This window comes from Sciurus vulgaris, assembly GCF_902686455.1.
Source record: "Sciurus vulgaris genome assembly, chromosome: 9".
Classification (NCBI taxonomy): Eukaryota; Metazoa; Chordata; class Mammalia; order Rodentia; family Sciuridae; genus Sciurus; species Sciurus vulgaris.
The window spans coordinates 30,429,635-30,447,303 of record NC_136469.1 but is presented as its reverse complement, the minus strand read 5'-3'; the positions used below and the strand labels follow the sequence as shown (position 1 = coordinate 30,447,303).

Here is a 17,669-nt window from a genome sequence, read left to right as displayed (position 1 = left end):
AGAGCAAGGAAATATACTTTAAAAAGCTGATAATATTTATAATTCTAATCTGGCATCACAGGGTTCTTCTATTGTTTTCCTGCTTAATATTTATATCTCTTTTCCCATAGTGAGGATTCTGGTTACCAGTAACATCATAAGTTTGTTCATTTCCTCTGATATAGTAATTGAATGACTACACCAACACCGCTGCCAACGATAAGTACAATAAGTAAAAAAAGTTTGTTTATGGAACTCTGACTACATATCTTTGCTAAGCATTTTATGCTCCTAAGTTGCTTCAATTATAATTTTTATGTTACCAGTTTGATAAATAGGTATTTTCATTTGTGTTCAGTTTTAGTGCCCCCATTGATGTGCTTAAAATTTTTTGAGTGTAGTAAAACAGTGACACAGTTAAAAGTCAAAACTCTATAATTGGGCAAACTGAAGGGTGTATGTGTTCATTTATTCACTGTCCTTTCTTCTTTTCAGGGTGCTGGGGATTGAACCCAGGGCTTCCGACATGCTAGGCAAGGGTTTGTATCACTGAGCTTCATCCCCAGCTCCTTCCTGGGTTTTCCCTTTATAAAAATAATCATATTTTGTATGTGCATGCATTTATGTTTGTACATATTATTCAGTTATACTTTTGTACAGACTGGAACATAACTACATGCACATATTCTTTTGCACCTTTTATAATATATCTTGGTATATTTATACTAGTGCATAGTAGTATTCTGCATTCTATTTTTAGCCCTATAAGGAAGTGTTACAGTTCATCAGACCAGTGTTTAAAATATTTTTTTGGATAGGTAAGTAGCTTCTGATAATTTTTATGTTACGAAAAAATGTCAAATAAAATTGTGTACATATTTTCTCACATCATTAGAGCTATGTCTTTAGAGCAAAGTACTAGAAGTGGAATTGTGTTCAAGGTTAAATGAACTTATAGTTTCACAGATAAGTATGTATTGCTGATTTCCCTTCTATAGGAATTGCATTATTTTGCATTCCTACTTGGAATTAAGTGAATGCCTATTTCTCCACAGACTTTCCAACAAGGTGTGTGGTCAGTCTTTTGTATTTTTGCCAATGCAAGAGATAAATTCCCAGTGAAATTTTAAATTTGCATTTCTTTCTGAATGAACCTGAGCATCAACTTATTCAGCTCTAGAAAAACATTTCTTAGCATTTTTATTTGAATTATGTTGTTCATCTCTAAATGTCTATTACAGATACTCACTTCCTTTTGGAGTACTACTTTACAATGTTTTCTGGATTGTATGTGTGTGGATTTTCATTAGCTGAAGTGTTTTGACTTAGAATTTCTGTGTTCTTACAATAGCTCGTTTTTATTCGAGTGACTTGTGATTTCTGATCATTACCTGGCTCAGTATTATAGTTGTATATAGATAGGGGCAAGGGATTTGCTTGGTTCAGAGTTTCTTGTTCAGGAACTGTTCCTTTTGTTGGTAAAGTGAAGTGTAAGTTCCTTAATATTCAGGGCTTTTGGCGGGGGTTGGGGGGGGAGCAGAAAAGTGTGAAAGGGACAGGGAATTTTTGAAATTTTTTTTTTTTTGGCAGAACACTTAATTTCTACCTTTTGCTGCTTCCTCTTCTTCCTCCTTCTCCTTTTTTTTGGGGGGGGGGTACTGGGAATTGAACTCAAGGACACTTGACCACTGAGCTACATTCCCAGCCCTATTTTGTATTTTATTTAGAGATAGGGTCTCACTGAGTCACTTAGCTACATGCTTTTGTTGAGGCTGTCTTTGGACTCGCCATCCTCCTGCCTCAGCCTCCTGAGCTGCTGGGATTATAGGCATGTGTCATTGACCTGGCCCACCTCCTTTTTTTAAGAGGAGAAAGTTTATTTGGGGGCCCATGGTTTCAGAGGCCTCAGTTTACAGACTGCTGGCTCCATTTCTTGGGGCTCAAGATAAGGCAGAACAAGCATCATGGTTGAAGAGTGTGGTGGAGGGAAGCAGCTCATGTGATGATCAGGAAGTAGAAAGAGAGACTTCACTCCCAGATACTAAATATATATCCCAAAGGCACACACAATGATCTACCTCCTCCAGTCACACCCTACCACCTTCATTTACCATTCAGTGAATCCTGTCAGGGGATTGATTCACTGAATGGGTTAAGGTTCTCATGACCCAATCATTTTCTCCTCTAAACCTTTTTGCATTGTCTCCCTCATGAACTTTTGGGGGCCACCTCACTTCCAAACCATAACATTCTACCCCTGGCCCCCAAAAGCTCATGACTGTCTCACAATGCAAAATATATTTTGTCCATTTCCAAGAGTTCCTATAGTCTCAACATTCTAAGACTGCCTCAAAGTTCAAGTCCAGTGTCTCTTGTGAGGCTCAGGGCAAGCTCGTATTGTGAGCTTCTGTAAAAATCAGAAGCGAATGTTTACAGTGTAAACATTTCCATTCAGAAAAATAGGGGCATAGAAAGAAGGGATGGCACCAAAGCAAGACTGAAATCTAGCTGGGCAAACAAGTCCTGTAGCTCTGTGTTCGGCATTTGGGGCACATGGCATCGTGATGTTCTCTCCAAAGGTCTTGTGTGGCTCTGCTGCTGTGGCTTTGTTGGTGGTAGCCCAAGTCACCTTTCTGTTGGCTTGTCTGTCTCTGCTCAATTCCTGCAGCTTTCCTAGGATGATGTCCCATGTTGCTGGCATTTCTAAATCTCGGGGCGGGGGTGGGGAGGCGGTCACCACTGATGCTTTGGCTTCCTCCTCATATTTCCACAATTTGCCCACTCAGCAGGTGCCCACTCTTACCATGCTGCACTTTGCCTGGCCTACCAGACCTTCCTTTGAAATCTTGGTGGAAGCCTCCATGACCCTCTAACTCCTGCATTCCTGCAGCCCAGCGCCACAGTTGATGTCAAGGTCCGCCACCATCTTGAGCAGTAGCCAAGCCACCAGGAACCTTGACTGCAGCAGCCTCTGAGTGCCTGGGTGTCTGAGCATGTTGAAAAATGTTCTAGGCCCCCTTGTGCAAGAAGAGTGCCTCACTAGTCTCAAGAGAATTTTTACTTTTGAGTCAGAGATGGATAGGATCTTGCCAATTCTTTAGATGCCCTCAGGCCATCTTTCTTATAGTCTCTGGGCAAAGTCTTTAGCTTTTCTTCAGTGGCAGTAATGTCTTTAACAGTTGCATCCCATTTTACTCCTGCCTTTCAAGACCAAGTTTATCAAATCTTTCTGCTCTGCTTTCTGCTCCTGATTATCACAGTATATGTGACTAAAAGTCGCCAGCAATATCTATGCCACTGCCTGAATGCTGAGCAGTTTAGAAGTTTCTTTTGCCAGATTAAGAAGTCTGTCACTTTTAAAATCTGCTTCACAGAAGGTGAAGACATGGGCAAAATGCAGACAACTTCTCAGCCAGAACATAACATGAATGGCCTTTAGTGCAGTTGGCAATAGTGTCCTCCTTTTCCTCTAAACCCTTGTGAGCCCTGTTTTCACTATCCACAGTCCTTTTGGCATTCTGGTCTTCTGAGCTCCTACCAGAATCAGCCATTAAGCTCTACTTACTACAATCAAAAGCATTTTCAGTTTGCACTGCTAAACATCTCAAAATTCCTCCTCCAAATTCCAAAAAGCTCCAAGAGCTTTTGAGCCACATGGTCACAGAAATGACCTCACTTCTCAGTATCAATTTCTATTTTAGTCAGCTTTTTGGCTGCTGTGACTGAAAGACCTGGCAAGAATAATTTTAAGGAGGAAGAATTTATTTGAGGGCTCAGAGTTCAGGGATCTCAGACGATAGCCAGCCAGCTCCATTTTTCAAAGTGAGGCAGAACATCATGGTGGAAGAGTGTGGCAGAGGGAAGCAGCTCACGGGATGTTCAGGAAGCAGAGAGCTTTGGCTTATTTCTTTTGCTTGCTTCTGAGTTTCTAAGGAATGCCTCATCCAAATTATCCCACTGTTTATCGGAAGTATTGCTTTATGAGGACTGCTATCTTTAATTCTGCACACTTAAGGTTCTCTTTTTGTGTTCTTCAGTGGTCAGTAATGTTATCTGTTGTCTTAAACACCTGTTCTGGGTATTTTCCTACTGAGTGTCAGACTTTCACTTTCTGGGGATTATTTTCTTTGCATTTCTTTTTAGGCTTCATTTTCCTTTTCTTTCCTGTGTAGTCTCTGTTTGATTTTTTTTTTAATACTTGATCTACGGAATTTTATTTCCTTCTCCAACTTGTGTCTAACTCGGAATCTGTATCTGTAGTGACCTGTTGGTTACACTATAGTTTATAGATGGTTTTATTTGCTGTCTTTGTTGAGGCTACCTTTTTTTGGTGAGGCGGGTGTGTAGAAAGATTCAAATTTACATGGGGCTACTATTGTCCAATAGGAATCCAGAATGCAGTCATTTGATTTTTAACTTTGTTTTACCCTTTTTAACAGAGACATTTAAGGTTTTGATGACAGTTACTACTTTTTTCTTATGTTTTTTGTCTGTTGTTTAGAATAAAATTTTCTTTATGTTTTATGAGGTTATATTGTCATGTTTAGAGTAATAAAATATACCTCGAAAATCTTAATCTGGAATGGAATGATACATAAATGGTTCCTTTTTCATATATGAAAAAGGATCATGTTTAGTTGAGTGTCATAAAATAGATCTTTTTCAGACCTATAGTGTGATTTAATAAATGGATTAAACAGTAAACCTCTTTTGATGGTTCTCAGTGATAATGAGTGGTGCAAGGCATCTAAATTGAGGTTGTGTTTTTAATGTAGCATTGCTTATAGAGAAAGGGTCTTCATTTCTAGCTTTGCTCTGAAATTGTGTTTGATGGGCTAGTTGTGGCAGGGAATTCCCAGTGTAACATAATATATTCCAGTCTAAATCCCATTCCACTCTAAGGAAAAGAACAGAAGAATCAGAGCATGATATACTTGAAGTGCATATATACAAATTTCTCATTTACACCTGGGTACTTGGGTTAAGTAAGTTCAGTTGTTTGCTATGATGTTATGCTTTTTAAAAATAACTGTATTTTAGAAAGAGGCATTTTCCATGAGAAAGTAGTTGATAGAGGAATTATAGGAGTAGAGATTTAGAACTCTTAAGACTACAGAACTGTCCAGTCAAGATTTGTTTTCTGTGTCATATTCTCAAATATTTACATTTGGTCAACTTTCCAGTTGTATCATAGGATTATCTAATGGGAAAGTTTGGAATCTGCTGTGTATTTCTCTTAAAGACAATCTTACCATGGTAAGGTTATATTGATATGTGTTTTTTCTTCTTTAGGCATAAAGTTTGTTAGAATCAGATCCGGCACCTCAGGAAGTATGTATATCTAGATTTTCCTCATTTGTAAAGTTATTCTTAAAGGTAAAATAGAAGAAAGAGATCTTGGTAAACAAAACTTATAAAATGAACATTAAAAATGAATGAAACAAGTTAAAAAGATCACTTATTTCAGTTATGAAGGAAGGCACTGTAATTGTTTAGCAGTTATCATAAATGTCCACTCGTTATCATATTTAATATCTCAAAGATCAAACACTATTTTCAATTCCCAATATAAGAGCTGATATTTTGACAGATTCTGTTAAAAATATTAGAACTTTGGTCTTCATGTTGGCTATTTTAGTTGTGTGCTCTTTGTTGCAGGTTTGATGGAGGTATGGGTGGAAAGGTGCCATGTGGTGGTGTAGAGAGTTATATTTATAACTTTTACCTTTTTTTTTTTTAATGTGGTTGTGGTTTGTTTTGATATAGGCACTAAACTGGAATGTTGTGAGAAGTATTGTCCCAAGGTATTTTGGCTTTTCATATGCCTCTGTGGATACCTTCTCCATTTCTCAGTGTCTAGGATACCTTCCCAGAAGTTAATCCAGAGTCTGCTTATCAGGGGCAAGACTTAATTTATATGTCAGCTTGTAGTACCTAAAACACCTTCCTTGTCTTGAGGGATATAATCAGCACAACTTTGTCTTTCTTTCTCTGCATCTTTAGAATTTTGATTTTTTAAATTGTTCCTATTATGCTTAATTTAACCAGAATCCATGTTTTATTTTTTCCATTTGTTTAGTTAGGCTTTCTTCTTTTCTTTACGTTAATCTGGTATCATGAGGAAGTTTGCATCTGAGCATTTTGTATTTAAAAAAATTGACCTTTGTGAGTAGATTTATTTCATGTGTATCTTTATTTTTTATTTTGTATATTCTATATTTATTATAAGAAAAAATCCTCTACAGAGCTGTAGTAATGCAAAATCAAGTCCAGAAAGAGTTCAGATAATTAAACAGTGAAAAGGAAATTGAACACACACACTCATGTATACACACACAACAAGAGTTTCTTTTTGACATATCTAAAAAGAGAAACAGATTCTAATCCATTAAATTGGAACAAACTTCTGAGAGAAGAAACATGATAAAGAGCTTCTACAAATTAACAAAAATTAGAAAATGGGTTATGAATAAAGACAACTCAAAGAATACATATGAATCCTTTTATTATATGTAGGTATGCACAAAGAAGTATGAATATGTTAATTGTAGCATTATTTTGCAGAAAAAGTTCAAAGCAGTATGACTGCCCAACAGTAGGAAATGGCTTAGTAAATTGTACATCCGTACTTCAGAATATGAATACACTGATTAAAAAGAATAAGGTTTTTGTGTTGTGTTTGTTTTGTGTTGGCAAAATCTCCATATAATATTATTAATGAAAATGTAGGGTGGTCTGTAAAGTGTGGTCTCATTCACTCAACAGTGTAGCTCTATTGTTAATGGTATTCTTGAAACCATTTCATGTATTGTATAAGATAAGGAATTTCACTTAATTTTTTACTATTACTAATAATCAAAAGTTTTTTGTAAGAGAATAAAGACAAATATAGAATAAAAGAAACCAAGAAAAATCTTTTAATTATCAAATTAGTTGGAATCATGAGTATCTATATCCATCTATCTTTCCTAGTTTTATCTACCAGAAGTGTTTAAAAGTGTGAACAATCTCAGTAGTAACAATTATACTCAGTATCCATATTTTGATCTTTAAGTACTCTTCTCCAATGAAAGGATCCAAGATTTATGGAAAAATAGATAATTTAGTTCTTGGGGCCACACAGGAAGCAAGAAAACAAAGAGGTGCTCAAAAATACATGGGTTACAGTATAAGAACCAACCCAAAAGAATTCCCACTGGTCAAATCTGGAATAACCTGAGCATCTGTAAGGAATGAATACAATTGATAAACGAATTGAAAAAACAGTTCATGATTCCAGAATGACAAAAAGAAAAACAAAAGGAAAGCCCTTCTCTGTAGAATTGAGTAGTGTAAAACTAAGAGAGTATTATAAACTCCAAAGAAAGAGCCAGAAACATCAATGGATGCCAAAACCTTTGGGTGAAAAACCACTTGGAACAAGACATATATACACACTAATTATCATCCCACTAATCTTTTGCTATTACAAAGGGGAAAAATGCCTTTATAATAGAGTCTATAAGGTTGCTACTTGGAACAAGTCATTAGATCTTACAGTGGTAAAACCTGATACCATATTCTTCTTGTGATGTAATGTAGAATGAAGTGACCTTTGCAGTGTTCTTTCCCAGTATGTTTATCCTGAATTCATTTAGACTCTCAAACTTATCTCGTTTCTGGGAAATACAGGGAATTGTCAAATCATACTCTGGGAAACAATGAGACAAGTCTAGGATGTGTAAGAATACTGACTAGAGTCCTCAGTGTATCAATGTCTTAATAAAAACAAATGTTTGTGTAGGACTATTCTAGGATGGGAGAGACCAAAGAGATGTAAAATCCAAATGTGAGGCATACATTTTGATTTGCTCTTGGTTTTATCTGATTTGCAAGGCTAAAAGAAAAAGATATCTTAGAGGATAGTTGAGAAAACTTGAATACATTACATTTAAAATACAACTTAACAATTGATACCAGGTTATCTTTCTTTTCCTTCCTTCCTTCCTTAGTTTCTTTTGATTGTCTTACCAAACTGTTTATTACATTTATTAATAGGCTGTTTTAAAAGATATGTTTCACTACTTATGTAGCCTGTGATAAAATCAGCGTATATAAAACATATTTGTTATTTACATCTCTAAGCAGCAAGTCTCAGTTCATGAAAGATTATGTGTAACTGTCTTCTAAAGTAGCTTGCTTAAAAGGACTTCCACCACCACCAGTACCACATTGTAGTGTATTTAATAGGTATATAATCAGATTTACTACTTCTTTATTATTTATTAGATTACTGCTTTTAAGCCTTATTTTAGACCTTTAATTTGAGAATAGGAATCATCAGGTTAACTTCATTAATGTAAGGTTGTTATCTTAGGGAGCATTCTATTCCTTTAATTTTTTTTCCAACTTAAAGTACGTGTTCAGCAGCAACAACAACAGAAACAAACCCAATTGTCATGTCTTCAAAGATAAAATGATAACAAACATTTAATGATAAACACATAATGATGCTCAGTAACGCTAGTCATTAGAGAAGTAGAAATCAAAACCACAATGAGATACCACTTGGCTATTGTAAAATACGTGGAAAGTAACAAATGTTGGTGAGTATGTAGAGAAAATTGGAACTTTCATGCCTGACTGATGGGAATGTAGAAAAAGTATAACTGCTATGGAAAATAGTTCGCCATTTTAATGACCACATCATTTTAGATGTGTTCCTAAAATAATTGAAAGCAGAAATCAAACCAGTGTTCATAGCAGCATTACTCACAATGATCAAAAGGTGAGAATAACCCAAATGTCTGTAAACAAATGAAAATATAAATAAATGTGGTATATATCAACAGTGGGATATTATTCAGCCATACAAAGAAATGGAATTGTGTATCCTACACAGATGAATTTTGAAAACATTATGTTAAGTGAAATAAGCTACATATAAAAGAACAAATGTAGGTGTATAGTACTTATATTTTGAGTATTCATACTCTAGGTGTTTATGTGAGGTACCTAGAGTAGGCAAATTCATAAAGCCAGAGAATAGAGTTTACCAGGGGTGGGGAAGGGAATGGGAAGTTATTGCTTAATGGTATGAAGTTTCTTTTTAGAATGTTGAAAAAGTTCTGGAAATGGATGTGGTGATGGTTGTGCAACATTGTGCTTTTATTCAATGCCACTGTATCGTACACCTAAAAATGGTTAAAATGATACATTCTATGCTATATATTTTAGCAAAGTGCTTTTTCAAAGTACTGTTTTTTTAATGTTATTGTGAAAAATCTTTCCAATGTACTAGAAAAAATTTTCTTCACTGATTCCTTGCTTTCTCTTTGAATTTGTATTAAATCTTATGTGCCAGGTGGTGCATTCCTGTAATCCCAGTGGCTTGGGAGACTGAGGCAGGAGGATCGCAAGTTCAAAGCCAACTTTGGCAACTTAGAGAGGCCTTAAGGACTGAGGCCCTGTCTCAAAATTAAAAGAAAGAGAAAAAAAAAAAAAAAGGTCTGGGGATGTGGCTCAGTGGTTAAGTACCCCTGGGTTCAATCTCTGATGACCCTCACAACCCTCCAAAACCAAAAAAACCCAAGTCTTGTTCATTTGGAAATGTTACAACTACATAAATGAAAATAATATTAGGAATGATTTTTATGTGAATATTTTGGTGTAATAGAGGAGAAATCTTATGTAGTCATTCTTTCTATTTCATGTTAAGTTACACGAAGTTAGATATTTGAATTTGTAGATTTAATAAGAAAAACTTTGTCCTTTTGCTGCTATAGAAACAAATCAAATTTGAAAAGTTTCCTTGTTTCTTGAGTTGTAGCCATAGTAAAAGAAGAGATCAACAAGACAAGTTATATAACACTGTAGGTGCTTATTGACCTGATCAAATTTAAGAACACCCTAACTAAGTAAAATTACAAGCAAAACTGGGCAATGCTGTGATGATATTTCAAATATTCAGATTATAGATATGTAGTGGTTGAGTGTCAGGGGGGTTTATTTTATTTTCTTATTTTAATTTTTTCTAGTTTCATATCTCTCAAGCACTTTAATTGTATCTTTTTAGATCATAACTGCAGTTGCATTGAGGCATTTTCATTTAGTTTTATAAGGGTTACAGTGCATATGATATTTCAAATATGTATTCAGAGAGGATAAAGGGGAATAGCAAACATCACTGGTGACAGAGATGATAAGTTTGGTGACTGCTAATATTCTTCCAAATAGCCTTTTTTTTTTTATCTATCTTTTTTCAATATTGATTGTATACCTTTTATTTGGAATTTAGAGTTCCATTGTTAAGAACTATGAAGAGACTGAGATTTTGCACTTTTTTTGCAAGCTTAATAAATTTCTCAGCCACAGTTACATGGATGCTGGCAGAAGACATGGGCCTCCTGAGTTGAAAATGAAGGATAATTTATTATTTCTAGCAAGTAATAATAGTGACTAAAAAGTACATATTAGCTATTTGGGGGCCAGGTTCCTGTGCCCCAGTTCCCATATAGCACTGTGAGTAGAGCCATAGGACACATTGTACATTGTGTAACAGGAGAGGAATCCTCAGCTGGAGAACCTGAATGGATTATAAAAGAGGTAAGAATGCTGTTCTTTGCCTTGGAGAGAGGCTGTCTGTTCTTCCAAGGTTGTTTACTAGGAAAATATACTAAGAAAGATAGTGCAGAGCACAAGGCAGTGAAGTTTCTTATTCCAAAGAGGTACAGAAACTTTGGAGTCCATAGAGAATTGTCTCCTAATGATATTTTCTACTCATTTCTACATTGTCTTGTCTTCTGGCAGAATTCCCCATGAGTATGCCCTTCTCATTTGTCTCTTACAGAAGATAGTGAAGTATCCAAATTGTTTGCCACCTTTTAAAATCAGGTTTTTGCTTTTTTATTGTTGAGAGTTCTTACTTGATTTTGGATAAAGTATCTTGTCAGATGTGGATTGCAAATATAGTTTTTTCAGTCTGTGACCTGTCTTTTCACCTTCATAAGTCTCTTACAAAGCTAAAGTTTCTAATTTTAATGAAGCTGTCAATTTTTTTCTCTTAAGAATTGTTTTACAAGCTTCGATTTACTGCATGTTATAGATTTTTTTCCTTTGTTTTCTTATAGATATTTTATTTTTGTTTTACATTTAGATCTGTGATCTACCTTACATTACTGTTTATGTAAGTTACGAGGTAGAGTTCAAATTCATTATTTTTGCTTATGGATATCCAGTTGTTTTAACAATGTTTCTTGAAAAGACTATCATCCCTCATTGAATTATCTTCGCACTTTGTCAAAAATCCATTTCTCCTGTTTGTAAGTATCTATTCCTGGATTATAATTCTGCTTATTGAACTACTGTCTGTCGTTTTACTTAATATAGCTCCATAGTCATTACTGAAATTAGTCTTAATCTCCCTAATATTTTTTCTTTTCATGAATTGTTTTGGATATTCTAGTTCCTTTGCTTTTCCATGTAAATTTTAAAATCAGCTTGTAGATAATTAAAAAATAGTTGGTAGTTGTTCCTTTGTATCCACAGGCCCTCATCCATGTATATAACCAATTGCATATCAAAAATATTTTTGAAGAAAAGTTAATCTGTACTGAATTATATACAAAATTTTTTCATATCATTATTCCCTAAACAATAACAGTATAATAATACATTGTATTGGGCATTAAAAGTAATGGAAAGCTATTGGTGCCACAAATACTGTACCACTTACATGGAAGAGTTGAGTATCTGTGAATTTTGATATCCATTGGGGTTGCACTTGGAACCAAACCCCTCTAATCCTTGTTTACAGAGAGTTGACTGTATTCTGCAGAGTTTTTCATTGTGTTTTATTCTACATATAAATCAGAAGAGAACTGATATTGTAACAATAGAGAGCCTTTGTGAATCTATTTCTCCATTTTTGGGGTCTTTGATTACTTTCCTTAGTTTAATAGTTTTCAGCTTACAGATCCTACACATATTTTATAGATTTATACATAAGTATTTCTTTTTGATCTGTTGTAAATGCTACTGCATTTAAATTTTTCTCCACATTTTTTGAGGGCATTATAGTTGTACATATTGATGGGATTTGTTGTTACATATTTGTGCATGCACACATAAAAATTTTTGATGTGCTAACTCATTGCTAGTATATAAAAATAAGATGAATTTTGTTTATTGATATTCTATCTCATAACCTATCAAAAATATATATTAGTTCTAGGAATTTTTTTCTTTTGGATTTTCTTTGTAGGTAATTGTGACTTGGAATAAAGACATTTTTTAATTTCTTCATTTCCAATTTGTATGCCTTTCATTCATTTTCTTTTCTAATTGCACTTGTGAGGGTTTTCTGATATAATACTGACTAGTGGTGAGAAGAAAACATGCTTGTTTTGTTCCTGATCTTTGATTAGTCTTTTTATTATTAAAAATGTTAACTATAGGTTTATTTAGATGCCTTTTATCAGATTAATAAAGTTACCTCTTATTCCTACTTTGCCAAGTGTTTTTAACCAGGAATGGATGTTAGATTTTGTCTAATGCCTCTTCTGCAGCTTGAAATGTGGTTTTTCTTATTTAGATTGTTAATACAGTCTATTACATTGTTTGATTTTCAAATATTGAACCAGCTGTGTATTCCTGTGATAAACCATACTTGGTTATGAGCTATTTATTATTAGTTTTCTATATTGTTGAATTATATTTGCTTATATTTTGTTGAGGGTTTTTGAGTATGTTCATGAGGGATATTGTCAGTTGTTTACTTATAATATCATTGTCTCTGCTATTTTGAGTTAAGAACTATTCTCTTTTTTATTTTGGGGAAGAAAATGTTTAATTGATATTTTTTCCTGAATGTTTTGTAGCATTTGCTGTGAAACCTTCAGAGCATATTTCCTTTTTGAAATGTTCTTTTTTTTTTTTTTTTTTGTTATATAAATTAACCCATTTATTATAGGTCAGGGATGTCTCAAACTCCTACTGGTCTTTCAATTCCTTCAGCCTTCTGATTGCAGACTTGACTGTAACAGCAGAAGTGGTATTGTAGGTCCAGGCACCACCAGCCACTGTTTTCATGCAGGAACCACAGTGCCAGATTCCCACAGCTCGTCTCTTCATCTTGGTTTTGCCACAGAAGGAGCAAGTGTACTTGGCGTGTTGGCTGATTTCAATTTTCTTCACCATTTTCCGGAGGGAGGCACCGTAGCGGGTCCCATATTTACCCACGATTCCGACCTTCTTGGTGCGTTTAGCCATGTCGCTGCGAAGCAGGCCGGAGCGGGGAGAGCTGAAATGTTCTTAATTACAAATTTGTTTTCATATATGTATATATGTGTATATATATATGTATAAAATAGGATAATTTATATATACACATATATATGACAATTCAGATTATATGTCTTTTCTTGAGTGAGTGTTAGCAGTTTGTATCTTTCAGGATGAAATGAGTCACTTCATCTATTTGTAGTCATAAAGTATTCCTTAATTAATGTTTCTAAGGTCTTCATCGATATTCCTGCTTTCAGTCCTTATGTTGGCAATTTGTCTTATTTTACTCTTTTGTTTTATGAGTTGGTGGTTAGTCTGACTAGAAGGTTTTCTGTCAATTTTATTGAACTTCCCAAGAACTAGCTTTTTTGTATTTATTCTTTTTTATTTTTTTGCTTTTAGTTCCATTTTAATCCCTTGATTTTTACCTCTTTGTTATTGCCTTCCTGCTGTTTGTTTTGAGTTTGTGTTAATCTTATCTAGTTTCTTAAAGTGGGCACTTATTGCTTTGATGCTGTTTTTCTTTTCGTTTTCTAACATAAGCATTTAATACTACTAATTTCCCTCTAAGCACTGCTGAGACTGCATCAGAAATATTTTGGTATGTTGTAATTGTTTTTCAGTTAGTTCAAAATATTTTTTAATTTCCCTTGACACGTTTTTGATTTATGGGTTGTTTAGATGTGTTGTTGAATTCCTATATTTTTTATTTTTCAGCTTTCTGTTACTCATTTTTAGCTTATTTCCATTGTAAGCAGATAATATAGTTTGTATTTCATTTCTTTTAAATGAGTTAAGACTTATTTAGGTGAGTGTTTTATGTATACTTGAAGAGAATTTCCATTCTGTGGTTGGAATAATTTGATTTTGAATGGAAAGAGAAAATGTTTTAGTCTTCTTATAAGACTAGACCTTAAATCCTCATCGCTTTGTAGCTACTGGGGTAATTTCTAAGGATACTGGGATTTAGAATGCAGTCAACCATTGCTTAATGACGGGATGTATTCTGAGACATGCAGTAGTAGATGGTTTCATTGTTGTGCAAATGTGATAGTGTGTACTTATACAAACCTAGATGTTAGAGGTCAATCATTTGATTTGGCCTTTTGGAACAAACACAAAACACACAAGGAGCTACTGAGAGGGCAGCACAGGAAGCTTCATTTACCAACATTACCACAAACCTGATTAACATGTTGGGCTATACCACTAAGGCTGCTACAGTGTCATTAGGCAGCAGGAATTTCTTACCTCCAATAATCTTAAGGGACCACCTTTATACATGTGATTTGTTCTTGACTAAAACATTGTAGTGCAGTGTATAGTTGTCTTTTACTAACTTATATTGTTTCAAATAAATTTCTGTAGGCTCCCCAGCCCCCTGCCATGTTTGTTAAATAGTAGTGATAGATTTGATTTTGTAGAACTCTTCTGTTCTTTAGAATAGTATGCATTAAAATTTGTAGTACAGGATTTAAGAGTGAATATGTTTACTCTTTTCTCAGTTATTTTAATAGTCTTGTTTTTTTGTCAAGTTAATTTGAATATTCTAACCTTGGAGATTATGTGAGGTATTAGGACTCCATAAAGATTTGATTTGTTACAGAATCTGTTAATTGCAGATATCAAGGTGGGTAGCAGTTTATGTTTCTAGATAAAGCTTATTTTTAGAATTCGTCTAGTAGTTTTATTGCAATAAAGCAAGTGATTGGGGTTTTCAGTGACTTAAGGAATATGAATGTGGCAGAAGATGTAAGTCACAGACTTCATAAGAAGTACTTTTGAAAATTTGTAATTGATAAGAACTGTGAGGAATTTAGATATAGTTTTAAGGTTTGTGAAAATGTCAAAGAAAACAGTGAGGGCATAACTCCATAAATATAATTATGTAGAAATGCAGATAAAGTATATTGAACTTTTTTTTTTCGGTACTGTTCAGACAATTGGAACAAATCAGATATTTTAAAAATGTACCATGAGTTTTACTTTTTAATTTGCTGGTAGTGTCTATGAGAATGTCATCAGAAAGTTGAGGAATTCCTTTCAAATCGAGGTACTGTGTAAGCATTCCTTTGCGGTTCTGTAGCAATCAAGCCAGATGCTTGAGGATAATACTGGAGCTGTGCCTTCTTTGTTAAAGAGATAGAAATGCTGCATGTGATTTTTTTTAAGTGAAAATTTACATCTTTTACAAAAATTTGTTATGGCATAAGTTTTTAAAAGACATTTGAAGAATATAAGATAGTAAAATTCAATTCTTAAAGTAAACCATTGGTTTTTTGTTCCGTGTTGATTTGTGAAATATTGTTAATTAGACTACTTCAAATGGGTGATGAGTAATTTGAGGAACAGTTTTTAATTATTGTCCCAGGTAATTCAAGATCCGAAGTCCATGTAACTGTATTAGGCCCCTCTTGTGGAATACATTCCAAGTGTCCCTCAGTGGATACTTGAAAGCTCAGGTAGTACTGAACTCTCTCTATATTGTTTTTTTTCCCCTATAAAGTTAAGAATTTTACCTTTTTACACAAAGAAGCATTTTGTGACTTTTCTGTAGTATATCTGAATTGTCAGAAAGAACTACTATTCTTGCATTTTGCTTCCATTATTAAGTAAAATTAAGTGTTATTTGGACACAAAGCACTGGGATACCCGTTCTTTGATGGTCTATCTGATAACTGACATGGCTAGTTAGTGATCAGTGGACAGGAGTGTACACAGGATAGATACTCTGAAGAAAGGGATGATTCATATCTCAGGAAGAATGGAGTTTGAGATTTCATCACACCCCTCAGTGACTTGCAATTTAAAAATTACAAATTGTTCATTTCTGGAGTTTTCCATTAAATATTTTTAGTGGTTGACCTTGGATAACTGGAACGCTGAAAAGTGAAACAGAGGGTAAGGGTGGGAGAGACTACGGTACTTAGAATCTTGACTAGTTGGACTCTCTGCCTTTTTATATTCTTTACCATTGTAACTTCAAAAAACTTAAAATTGAAAACAACAGAAAAAAGCAGTCTCTTAAGAAAATAAATTATGAGCAACATTTAAAGATGCTAGATTTTAAATATTTTTATTATTTTAATTTTAAGTAATTTAACATAAAAATTGTACGTGTTTATGAGGTACCATGTAATATTTTGACACACACATATATATATATTGTGTAATGTTCAAATTAGGTAAGCATATCTGCCTCCTCATTTACCATTTCTTTGTAGGTAAAAGCATTCAAAAGTCTTCTCTTTTAGCTTTTTTTAAAAAAGTAACAGTACATTTTATTTTTAACTTTACCCTTCTATGCAATAGCATATCAGAACTTATTTTTACTAACTATAACTTAATACCTGTTAAAGATTCTAGTTTTTAAATAGTATTTATGTGATTATAATTCACAAACAGTCTTCATTAGATTAATTGCCTAATGAACACGGTGCAGTCATTGAAATTACTGTGGTTCTTTTGTTTTCAGGGAAGATTGTTTTGCTTACATCCTTTTAGTCTTCTCTGGTATCTTCATTATAACTAGAATCATAAAATTAGGTAATTTCTGATAATAAACCCATATCTGATTCTGTGGGCTATTTAGATTTGGGATGGGACCTGTTGTCTTGACTTCATTTGGTTACTATTGGCTTCAAAGTGGACTTTTGACCATGAATCACAATCCTAGTCCTTCTATTATTTGTCTTTTTTTTCTCTTGTAAAGAAATGCATCCTCTGGGGGAAGTTTCCTTCATATTCATTACGTTGGCTCTTCTCTTTTAGGAAGATAAGACAAACTTCTCAGAAAGAAGGAATTTCCCTTTTTTGTTCTAGGGATTCTCTTATATTAACACTTGTTCAATGATTGTCCATGTTGGTCATTTTATCTTATTTGTGGTGAAAATAAATCTTTTATAAACTCGAGAACCTTAAAGATGCATGTTTTGTGCTTGAATGGGGTGTGGAGTTAGACTGATTAAAAAAAAATTAGTTTGGTGACAGTTTTTCTTTTGTCCCCTGTGTCTCAAGACTAACTGGATTGCTGACCATCTTTATGCAGAAACTTTTACAATTTCTGGCTGTTGCATGTTAGGATAGGAGCTCCCTACCAGGCCAGATTCGTATAGATAATAGAACCGAAGACTCAGGAAAGTTCTTGTAAAGTTTTGATGAGTTCTACTAAATGAAGTTTGACCTTATTAAGGGGTACTTATCTGAGTGGAAACCTAAATTTCCCAATCTCTGGGAATTATTCAGGGAAATGACCTTTCAGGGCCTTAGGCCATCCTCTTCTTCCTGAATTTTGTTGTAGACTCCACAGAAACAGCAAAAAATATCCAACAGCTCAAGACACACAGTTTGTTGTGAGTAATAAGTCACGTATCCTTATTCAGATCTAATAAAAGATTAATCAAATTATCTAATTTAGGCAGAAGAAG

The 17,669-nt window shown here is 34.1% G+C and overlaps 2 protein-coding genes across 8 annotated transcripts in view; one reads left to right on the top strand and one right to left on the bottom strand.

Moving 5' to 3' along the window:
* FBXW7 (F-box and WD repeat domain containing 7) overlaps positions 1–17,669 on the top strand; it is a 191,202-nt gene that overhangs the window by 39,009 nt on the left and 134,524 nt on the right. The gene's annotated exons all lie outside the window — the stretch shown is intronic.
* Positions 12,905–13,257, bottom strand: LOC306669744 (large ribosomal subunit protein eL43). The gene has a single exon (XM_079153892.1). The coding sequence runs from the start codon at positions 13,225–13,227 to the stop codon at positions 12,949–12,951; it is 279 nt and encodes a 92-aa protein (XP_079010018.1). The 5' UTR covers positions 13,228–13,257; the 3' UTR covers positions 12,905–12,948.